Source organism: Solanum tuberosum, unplaced genomic scaffold (assembly GCF_000226075.1).
Source record: "Solanum tuberosum cultivar DM 1-3 516 R44 unplaced genomic scaffold, SolTub_3.0 scf00060, whole genome shotgun sequence".
Taxonomy (NCBI): domain Eukaryota; kingdom Viridiplantae; phylum Streptophyta; class Magnoliopsida; order Solanales; family Solanaceae; genus Solanum; species Solanum tuberosum.
In genome coordinates, this window is record NW_006238985.1 from 1,247,324 (window position 1) to 1,258,876 (window position 11,553).

At 36.3% G+C, this 11,553-nt stretch overlaps 3 protein-coding genes across 3 annotated transcripts in view; 2 read left to right on the top strand and 1 right to left on the bottom strand.

The window, feature by feature from the left end:
• Positions 1–1,938, top strand: part of LOC102603820 (iron-sulfur assembly protein IscA-like 2, mitochondrial) — a 7,064-nt gene extending 5,126 nt beyond the window's left edge. Inside the window, exon 4 of the mRNA XM_006344691.2 lies at positions 1,276–1,938. Coding sequence (XP_006344753.1) covers positions 1,276–1,341 — 66 coding nt within the window. The 3' untranslated portion in view covers positions 1,342–1,938. The remainder of the gene's footprint in view (positions 1–1,275) is intronic.
• A 357-nt stretch (positions 1,939–2,295) lies between these two features.
• LOC102604824 (peptide chain release factor PrfB2, chloroplastic) lies at positions 2,296–6,879 on the top strand. Its single transcript, XM_006344694.2, has 7 exons — positions 2,296–2,818; positions 3,580–3,792; positions 4,773–4,874; positions 5,120–5,257; positions 5,599–5,903; positions 6,010–6,163; positions 6,251–6,879. The coding sequence occupies exons 1-7, from the start codon at positions 2,423–2,425 to the stop codon at positions 6,377–6,379; spliced, it is 1,437 nt and encodes a 478-aa protein (XP_006344756.1). The 5' UTR covers positions 2,296–2,422; the 3' UTR covers positions 6,380–6,879.
• A 466-nt stretch (positions 6,880–7,345) lies between these two features.
• On the bottom strand, positions 7,346–10,510 carry LOC102605279 (ribosomal RNA small subunit methyltransferase). Its single transcript, XM_006344695.2, has 2 exons — positions 10,079–10,510; positions 7,346–8,366 (listed from the first exon to the last, which is right to left on the bottom strand). The coding sequence occupies exons 1-2, from the start codon at positions 10,400–10,402 to the stop codon at positions 7,626–7,628; spliced, it is 1,065 nt and encodes a 354-aa protein (XP_006344757.1). The 5' UTR covers positions 10,403–10,510; the 3' UTR covers positions 7,346–7,625.
• Between the last annotated feature and the right edge of the window lie 1,043 nt (positions 10,511–11,553).

Sequence of the window (11,553 nt, forward strand, 5' to 3'; positions counted from 1 at the left end):
CCACCCCCCCACCCCCAATCACATGTTGTATTAAGCATTTAGTGTGTAAATGACATAAAATGAAAATTCTATGTACATTGAATTATATGTGAGGTAAAGAGCCACCATCCAGGAGTACCAATGATTGCATATATCCTACTGATGTATGCTTAAAGATTAAGATGTTTCCTCTTCAATTTATTTGTGTACGGTTTAAGGATCTTTTCTTCTATCTCAACAAAATTTTCAAATATCATCTAATTGTAAATTGATTGATTTTTAGGACTGCGCAAAGCACAAACAATCTTACTAGTAGATAAATAAAATGAAAAACACATGGCAAAAACTAGTATATTCGTAGGCCACAACTATGTTAGGTATCTGGATGCTGGAATAATTTCACAGATGCTTCTTTGGAGGAAAATGGAAGTCCTGATAATTTGCTGAGGAGGAAACAAAAAGGGGTGGCCACTGGCCTGCAAGCCTGATTTATAAAAGGCTTATGACCATGTGAATTGACGATGCTTGTTGAAGTTGATGAACTTTGGAAAGAAATGGATAGAGTGGATCTGATTTTGTGCTTCAACTGTGGAATTTTCCATACTCATTAATGGTGACCCACAAGGTTTGTTAAGTTCTCAAAGAGGTCTTAGGCAGGGGATCCTCTCACCAGGTTGGGGGGGATAAGCGACCTTAAAATAGGCAGGTTAGATTAAGAAGGTATGATGCTTAATCACATTCTGTATGGTGTATGCAGATGGCTCTCTCCTATTTTGTGAAGCTGACAAAGAGCAGATGCTATATTTGAGAGGAGTTCTTTAATTCTATGAAGCTGTTACTGGACTGAGAGTTAACCTAGTGAAGAGCAGTATTTAGCATTAATGCTGATGACTGTTGAGAAACTGGCTGATATCATGGGATGCAGGGGTAGAAAAGTTCCCACCACTTATTTGGGGCTTCCATTAGGGGTGAAAAGTGGGGATAGAAATATTTGGCAAAGGGGTCATTAAAAAGTGTAACAAAAATTCAACTCCTTGGAAAAAAAACAATATCTGTCTCTTGGGGGTAGGCCTACTTTGATCAATAGTGCTTAGATGGAATTCCAACATATACTATGTCTCTGTTTTGTATGCCTGCAATACTGGCAGTCAGTTGGATTCCGTTAGATAACAATTCTAGATGCTATTTCGGAAAATAAATCATGCTTAACCTGGCACTAGAACTATTTTATTTTCTGCTAGTTCCTCTCGGTTTTTCATCTAACCGCTTTTGTGCATGTTTACTGTCTTTCTGCAGGTATCTACCAATCCAAGTGCAGTGGGTGGGTGCAGTTGTAAAAGTTCCTTTATGGTGAAACAGTAATTTGACACTTCTGTAGCATTCAGCCCAGAAAATCAGCATTCCTCTAAGCTGGATATGGTTTACTGCAAGGCCTAACCACTTTATTATGTTAGTCAATCTGGTGTATCTATTCATCACATTCTTCTACCGTTAAGGTAGCAAGACCTGCATTATGAGAATTTATACTTGTGAGGCGATAGATTCTTTATTTGTACATGCCATTTTTTTGCCTTGCTGGGGCTAGTTGGAAGTGCAGAATCTGGCTGTTAAAAAATTAGGCAGGTGGGTAGGCTGTTGTATTGTAGGCAATAATTCCAGTTGAAGATGTGGTTAGTTTTGGCTGGAGACATTGTACAAGGAATTTTGAAGTGAAGGGTTTCAAACAGAACACATGTTACTCTTAGTTATTGAAATAAAGGTCCGAGGGCATGTGGGAGAAGCATATTAGATAGCGTCCATATCCACTATGGTAGAAAGTTTTGATCAAACAATGGATTGTTTTATTTTTGCTGTATGATCTTTGACATCTATGTTGAAATTGACATCGAAATGTAGAAAAAAGAACAATATTACCTGGGAGTTGAAAATTCTGAATTTGGATGTATACTTCACTTGTATTTCTTAAGCTGGTTGGATTTGCAGTTGATTACTTTCATTTCTTTACAAAAAGTGGTCATTGTTTCTCAGCTATCTGAAAAACAAAGTGCTCACCTCTCTGAAGTTCTCAAATTAAAGAGTAACTAAAGTCTAGGTTCATCGCAATGAGAAATATAATTTGAAATTGTTTCGAGCTATGTTTGAAGGGGGCTTATAATTCATGATTTATAAATAAAAAGTTATAAGTTGAGTTTTTTAACTACGCACATAAATAAGCCAATGCAAATTTAATAAGAAAAAGATGATTATAATAAACACTAGCAAAATCTTCCTCAAATTACTTTTATTAGTACAAAGTTTATAATGTGAAGTGGTTTAATTTATTCTGCAGTTGGCCAAAAGGAAGTCTCTCTTTTAAAACGTCGTCGTCGTACTTTGAATAGCGTTAAACCCTGGCCTAAACCCCTCTGGGTTTGATGGTTCGTCAAATCGGATTCCAATAAAAATGTCGTTTTTAGTATTGGGAAGAAGATCAACGCAGCTCTCTCGAATCCCACGCAAACTCCTCTTATTTTCTTGCACTTTTTCTTCTCAATCTCCTAATACTTCCATTTCCAATAATAGATCAACAATTTTTCATTCTTGGTACAGTTCATCCAATATAAGAAATAAAGGGTTCTCTTCAATTTTCAATGGAAGTACAAAAAACCCATCAGGGTCTTTGTGGGGTGTTCGGTTTTTGAGCTTGGAGGCTGCTGTTGAGCCGACTACTGCTGATGGGCTTACTGTTAAGGGAATTATTGCTAAAAAATGGAATATACTTGATGATAGTGAGGATGATTGGAAAAGTCATGCTTCTTCCATTGCTCAGTCCGTTCATCTTATCAAGAAACGCCTCAGGGTTCGTTTTCTATCTGTAATTGTAGTTTGATGTGACTGTCTTTGTTTGGGTTATACTTATTTGGATTGACCATATCACTAAAATGCTGTGCTCTTTTTGCTTATTGGTGAAAAAAGAGAGAGAACCTTGTGATCTTTATGACAAAGTTCTGATCTTTGTGCTTATCCAGTGAGAAATATAAGTTTGTGGTCTTTATGAAAAAAATGTGATTTTTATGTTTTATATGTTCAGTTTGAAAGACAGGATTCTACATTTTGTGTCTGATAATGGTAGTTTTTTCTTTAGAAAATTCCTCAGTAGGGTGAGTTTTGGGGGTTGGTTGGTTGGGTATTGAGGTAGGTGATGGACATGGAGAGAACTGAGAACAGACCAATGTGAGCTTCACATAAGGAAGGTTGCAGTAGGTTTACGACAATTGTGCAAATAATCAGCCCTTGATGAATCCTCTGATTGTTGTATTTGTTGATTGGATAATAGTTCAGTTTTATGGCCAGGGACCAGACGGATTTAAATGAATGATCAGTGTTTATATCATTAAATGAACTAATAGCAATAATAGCAACCGATAACTAACATAACTAGTCTGACAGGAAACTCGAGTTGTACTTGGGGAATGTTTAAGGGAGTGTTATTTTTGTTCTTTAGATTGAGATAATTATTTTAATGAAGTAATATTTTACTTGGCTCTTTTGAGAATGTTCTAATTCTATTTAATGAGTTCAGTCTTTTTGTTTGTGGTGTTTCTTTGCTCCCATTTATAGTGGAAAAGGCTAATGTATAGGCTTGAAGTGCTGTCAGCTCAGCTCAATAAGGCAGATCTTTGGGATGACCCCGTCCATGCTGGGAAGATCAGTCGTGAACATGGTTCTCTAATGAACAAAGTGGAGGATGTTATGGCCATTGAACAAGAGTTGGTTGAACATATTGACATGATTAAGCTTGCCAGGGAAGAGAATGATCTAGAGTTGGAATCGGTGAGCTTAAATTTGTTTATTGCATGGAATCCACTACTCCATGTTTCCCATTTTTACACTATTCCACTTGTTTCAGTTTAAATCAGAATGTTGCAAATCAAACCCGATTCTTCCTCCTAAATTCAGTTTGTTACAGGCATATCATTGGATTTATATCAGTACTTTTATTTAAATATCACTAGTTTTGATCCTAGGGGCACCACTTAATTTGTATTTACCTCTTTTCTTTAAGTACTTTATTAGTTAGTTTAACTAACAGTCTAGTTCTTAGTAATGATTACTGTATTACTTGGAGCTGATATGCAAGGCTTTACAGCCCAATTCCTGCTTGGTATGACAAATAAATAAGTTCCTAACTCCATCTTCTGTATGAAACTGACTGCTTGGTTAGACCAAAACTGAAACTGGGAGCAGTTAAAATTTGTTGATTTTCTTTCCTTCCAGGAATAAGTAAGGAATGAGTTATATTACAAAGAAGTTGGGTTAAGTTTTATACAACTTCTTTTGTTATACTATATGGAATAATTTTGAACATAACTTGCAAATATCAACAGCCCAATACTTGTTTGGTAGAATGAATAAATAAACTACTGAACCTTTAACTCCATCTTCAAACTGATTGCTTGACTTGACGCCTTCACCAGGAATGAACTTGGAAGGAATTGTTTACTCAATGTTTGTTCAATTACCCTCTTACCTGCAAATGCAATGTAGGCATGGTTTTTCTTCTTTCAGGTATAGGTATAGAATGATTTTTATAATGAAGTCAAAGTTAGGTTCTATATAACTTGTGTTATATTTTATGTTATAAAACATTATTTGTTTTCCTTTCAAGAAAGTGTGTATCTCAGGATACTCCAATTCAATTCTGATTTCTGCCACTAGTGGACCATATGGTATATGATTTGTGGATCAATTTTGTGAGAAATTCTATTGTCACTTGGCATTTCTTCCTATTTTATTAGTCATTTTGAGTGCAGGAATCAGTGAAAGCTCTACTCGGAATTAGAAGGAATGTGAAAGAAAAAGAGCTTGAAGCTTTATTATCTGGGGAGCATGATAATTGCTCTTGTTTTATAGAGGTTAGTTTCTCTGAAGCTTAGACTGTGTTTTAAATTGTCAGACATGGTTTTACTGATACTTATACCTTTTTGTTTGGAGAACTTGTCTCCCTGGTCTTTGAGTGTGTACTTATTTCTCCTTGTCACATCTTGTTCCAGAATAACTTAGAAGGACATCTCATAAGAAAAGCCACTCACATTGTTGATTTCCTCAATCATGTTTTTTTGTAAAATGGATGCTGATAGACTTGTTATTTCCTGTGTAGGTTCAAGCTGGAGCTGGCGGTACTGAGAGCATGGACTGGGCTTCAATGGTCATGCAGATGTACAAATTGTGGGCTCAACGTAAAGGATATGGCGTTTCTGTTGTGGATGAAATGCCTGGTGAGATTGCAGGAATCAAGGTCTAGGTTCTTACCATATTTTCTTCTCACTTGAAAACTCTGTAGCTATTAAGTAGTATGGAAAATTGAAATTTGTGAATTGCAAAAACTCTTAGCTATTTAAAAACAAACATTAATTTTATAACATGCTGTTGGGAGAACTTGGTTTAGCCTTGAAGCATAACAGAATTGTTAAACATATATGTAATTAATGTGTTTAAAATATGGGTTGTGAATCTTGTCATGGGTTCTAATTTGACCTGAAATTAGGAAGTTTTCCCCTTTCTTCTTAATTTTCAAACATGGCACTAGTTAGCTATTGTCTTATTGCTCTGCTGATTTCTGCTCCCTCATGTTATCAGCGTGCAACAATCAAAGTTGATGGCGAAAATGCTTTTGGATATGCCAAATCAGAGGTAGGAGTGCATCGTCTGGTACGCATCTCGCCATTCGATAGCGCGAAGAGAAGGCATACTTCCTTTGTTGCAGTTGCTGTAATTCCAATTTTGGGAGATGGATCTACCCATGTTCAAATCAATGAATCTGATCTTCGAATTGAGCGTTTTCGATCCGGGGGAGCTGGTGGTCAGTCTGTTAACACAACTGAGAGTGCTGTCAGGATAACTCATATTCCCACAGGCATTACTGCCTCTTGTCAGAATGAAAGGTAAGCATCCATTCTGGTGAAAAATATATGTGAGAGCTTCTTTCTTTTCCATTGGAAGAAGAGCAAATGGGAACTTTTAGTGCTCTAATATTTTTCCAAAAAAAAGGTCACAGCATTCAAACAAAGCTTCTGCCATGGCCGTTCTTCAATCGCGCTTGGACCAACTTGAGATGGCACGACAGGCTCAGATGAATGCACAACATACCCAGTCTCTCACTGAGATCAGTTGGGGCAACCAAATACGTACTTACGTGCTCCATGTATGTTTCATACAGTTTAACCTTTCATTTTACCTTCATAGTGATGGTTCATGTAGTCATCATAACTGCTCTGTATCATACTTGCAGCCTTATCGCATGGTCAAAGATCTCCGGACAAATTATGAGGTTTCAGATCCTGATTCTGTGCTTGAAGGGGATCTTGATGACTTCATTTTGAGCTTTCTTTCAACATCGTTAGACAAGGATGAAGAATGACCTCTTAACCTTAGTTTTCGAGTTCCCTTGGTCAGTTGATAGTGAAATTGGATAACATAACTCCAATCTCAGCTCTCAGGTCCACTTTGTGGTACCGGGAGACGGCTTTACTGGTGCCTTATATAGCAGGAGAAAAAGCTCAAAGAAGTTTTTGTTGGTTACAACTCACAAGACATCATTCTTGCTAGTTCATGGGAATAACATTACTGGTGTGCTGAAGTTTCAGTTCTTGGGAATAACATTACTGGTGTGCTGAAATTTCAGTTCATGGGAATAGCATTACTGGTGTGCTGAAGTTTCACCATCTGAATCACATCATTTATACGAAGTTGATGAAATAATATCTTTGGATCAAGCTGCTACTCCCTTGCTAGGGAACTGCTTTATTTTTATCCAAGATCTGTAATTATTTTTATCAAAGAAAAGAAAAGAAGCAGTCAAACTGAGGTAGTGTACTTGTTTGCAACTGCCGTGATCAATTGATTGATTTTGTTGTTGAACCCTCCCAGTACGATACATAAGTTCTACACAAGCAACATTATGCCACTGAAATATTAAGTTCAGCAGAAAAACACTGATCTCAACTAGCAAATAGGCTCTTGGTAACTGTTGATTTCTAATCTGCCTTGCAAAGTGCAGCGAACTGTTTCCCCCTAATATTTGTACAACTATCTTCCGTAGGCCACGTACAATTACACTTGATATGTTGTGTTGCAAGTACAAAGAATTGTTTAAGGTATGAGTTTTTTCTTTTTCAGTAAGAACTGAGCTAAAAATCAGCCAACTCTTAAGCCACTTTATATCTAATCTATTTAAGTTCCTACAGAGGTAAAATCTATCAACCACCAGGTGTTGTACACTTGGTTGTAAAAGTGCAAGACTGAGAACAGATTATAAATAGTTCAAAATATGGATGCTTAGGCAGTTACATAGCTCTCAAACAAAAGCAAGAAGCAGGGAGAGATGTGTTAGAAGATGCCTTCAGTAGTGCAACAAGAGGCAACAACTTGACTAGATTAACACTTGTTGAAGAGTCACAGATACCAAAAAGTGCAGGCTATTACAAGCATACCAGAAGAAAATCTTCTAATCTCATTCAAATCCACCATATTGTGAGACGCTAACTGCAAATTATCTACAAATTTCAAGACTTGAATCATTATGAGCAAAACAAAATTGGATCTCCTCCATGAGGAGAAAAACCACAAACATGATAATAAGCTCGTATGGCTAACTGCCCCATGAATCAAGAAAAATGAATTCCAGCCTTGTTAAAGAGAGAAAGTAGATGCATGAAATCTGCTTGTGCGAGCTTGGAAGATCTCTTTTCCTCAAAATTTCCTTCCTTCAGCACTGCCAAAACTTTCTCTTTGAATTCTGCTCTTTTCGTATCACCGTCATCCATCTCAATGTCATCGTCATCATTTCCATCATCAGCATCCATACTCAAGTCTCCAAATGACTCTCCCAAGGTAGATACATCCAAAGCCATTTCCATATCATCTGAAGGAGCTTTCTCAGAGAACTGTAAAGCTTGCAAAGTTCTATAGTTCTTTTCCAGTATGTTGAGCACGGATTTTTGTCTAAAAATAGAACCTATAGTTTTGTTTTTCCGGTTGAAACAGATCCTGACCAAACCATCCCACTCCTTAAAATTGACAGGAGTAAGTGGTCCCCTAGGTTCAATTCTAACTACAGAAGAATCAACCTTTGGTGGTGGCCTGAAATTATTCTTTCCCACCTTCAATAAGTGTGATACTCGGGCCAACAGCTGTGTGTTCACAGAAAGGCGGCAATAAAGAGTATCACCAGGTTGAGCAACAAGTCTCATAGCAAATTCTCTCTGGAACATTATTACTGCAGCTCTGAATAAAGGCCTATGAGCCAATAATTTGAAGGTGAGAGGAGATGATATTTGATATGGGATGTTAGCCACACAAATATCGAAGTAAGGGAGATCACACTTAAGAACATCCCCTTGTATAACCTGCAACACAGATGATCAGAAGATCAGAACAGTTTTGCATCTCAATGTAAATAGATAATGATGGGACGTGCATTAAAATGAAAGCAAGGATAATATCTAGACATAAAACCATAAGGAACATCAATGAAGAGTGATGCCATATGAATTGTCTATTATGTAAGTGAATTCTTATTTTCATATTGCTAACAGCATGACCATGATAATAAGTCATGAAGTTGTCAACCATGCATGACAGTTCCAGTAAAGTAAGCGGCTACTCACTGATCAGAGAATGCAAGCCTATGCCCTGTAGAAGGAAGCAATTGCCAGAGCCCATCTTTATCATTTTTTTTTTGATCAAGTAATAAAGAAATACATAGCAAAATAGGAAATTATGGATGTGAGTCTAAACCAGGCTCCCAAATCATTGGAAATCAGAGGGAGCAGACATGTCAACTCGATTCAATTTCTGTGCACACAATTATGATAAAGCAAATTCCTCCACAGAGGATAATTGCTCTATAAGTTAAGTGTTCAGAGGGGAGGAATTTGCTTTATTATAATTATGCCAATTTCAGACTGCAGAGATCAACTTTGTATCCACAAAACCATCTCAAAATCTCATCCTTGGAATCCACAGTTGGGAAAGTATATAATCTTCTAGTTTGAAAATTCAGTTAACATAGAACTGCAGTCTCTTTGGAAACTGAGTGAAACGGATCCAGATCTGGTTGCATGAAGGGAACCATTTCAAGCTTAGGTCAGTAAGGTTGCCAATTGTTTGTTCCACTCCAAAGAGAAGCTTGTGACTAAAGGGTGCAATAATCACAAAAAGTTATTGGGTCCATATACCATAACAACCTTATGGGTGATGTCGAACTTAGATAAGTAACCATTTCTATAACTTGAACTGTGGAGTGAGTTCATTAAGAAAAGACGTTACTCTATTTAAGGCCATTTTACCATACTCAAAGCAGCCATAATAAAAAGAACCATTGAACCACCAACTCAAAACCAACACTTCACCTCAGTTAGACTAATTCCTCATTCATCCAACTATTGCGTGGAATGGGCTTAACCTTCTATCTAATGAAACCACCTGTCTTCGATTCAAAACACAGTAATGGCTGAATTAGTTAGTTTCCTGAAATGTGATTACTAAGTGTGAGAATGGGAAGATACATGTTATGGGTCACCGATTTAGCGTCACTCTTTCATGAACCGAACCGATCCAAATGAGAGCTTGTAGTTAGTTTCTTCCTTAATAAAAGAAAAAATCACTAAATGCTAACACATGAAAATGCTTCCCATCAAAAAAACAACATAAAACCACTGATTATTTAACACACAACATTTGAATCAAAATTCTATCTAAACAAGTAGTTTCCAAACCGCAATTATTACCAACCAAATAAGTATGATTAAGCACATCATTTCAACCCTGATAACATATTACCAACCAATCAAACATCACTAACCCAATTTGCATTTATAACAAACAACAACCAATACATTCTGTTTCAGTTAAACCTCTTCTATTCCAATGCTTAATATTCGCAAATCTCATAATTAACTACCATGAATGCTAATTAACTAGAATGAATGCTGACAAACAAAGGACATGTCAAGAATAAGCTTTTTTTTTCTTTTCAAAGCTACACTAAGTTCACATTAGAGTAATTTAAGCAATAAATATCTTACAAAAACAAAACTGATCAAATAAAATAAGATACCTTCAGTCGGTTAGATAAAGGAGTTCCCTGAAACCTTCGTTGCAACTCGAGAACCATACGAGGATCAAGTTCAACAGCAATAACAGACTTTCCGGCTTCTAGAAGCTTCTTTGTAAGATTACCGGTACCAGGACCAATTTCGAGGATAACATCGGTAGATTTAATTCCGGATTTCTGGACAATAGAATCAACCAGTAGAGGATTTTTCAGAATGTGCTGACCCTTCGACTTGTGGAACGATATCCCTCCCTGGAAGTGAGGATTTGAGGCAGCGGATGATGATCCCCGCTGAGGCTTGTCTTTCCTCATCTTCCCTCCCGCCATGATGAAACTTTTAGACGCTTCCGGCGAGACTCCGGCGAAGAAATTCCCGTCGGAGAAGTGAGAGTAACTGTCTTAAACCTTTAGGAACTAAAATTGCCGCGAACACAGAGCTAGGGTTTTTAGAGTAATGACTTAGTTTAATTGGGCTAATAGAGATTTTTTTGGGCCTGACTGATTCGTTTTATATTGGGCTAAGGCCCTAAATTTACTTGGGTTACGGCCTTTGTGAGAAAAAATCGAATTCGAAATAAAAGTAAATTTTTATTTTTTCAATTATTCTCAACTCTTTAACAAATAAATAAGTAATTCATGGAAATCTAGGTTAACATTTTTATTTTAATCCAATTTGAGAGTTTTGTGTTTCTCTAAACAGTTACCTTTTTGTGTCCTACAATATACGATTTTTTCTTTTATATTGTCTAATATCTCTAAATGAAATTTTATATATATTTTAAATACTATATAAGTTTAGTATATTTTATAATGAAGGTTTTCACCGATATCTCAACTTGGATGATAATGGAATAAAAAAGAAATTATCTGCATTCAGTGTTTTATATCAAACGAATATATACACGACACTTATCTCTACTAAGATAGTTATCATATCTTAACTTATCACTTAATCGTGATAAATTAATTTGATTGTGCTAATAAAGTTTTATCCCCTTATATATTTACATTGTATACCACTACACCTACAAATATTTTTAAATTTTGACATGCAATCCTTAGTCATTATCTTTTATTTTATATATTTGTGTTTTTTGTTGGTTTCAAATTTGGGATGAGATGAAGAATACCGCCATGAAAATATTGGAGCAAAATAGGGTTCTAAACATTCATGGCGCTGAAGAGGGAGTTTTCTAATGATTTTCGTCAATAATTTGAGTAAGTTTTCTGTTTAGGGTGTATTTGGTATGAAGGAAAACATTTTCCGGAAAATGTTTTTCAATTTTCTCATGTTTGGTTGGGTTAAATGTTTTCCAAACCAAGTCATTTTCCTCAAATTTAAGGAAAATGACTTCCCTTCAAAACTTAAGGAAAACATTTTCCAAACCTCTCTTCCAACTTCAAATTACAATTACTTCAAAATTTCTTTTTTTCACCCTACCCTTGACCCCCACGCACCTCCTATCCAGCCCCCCACC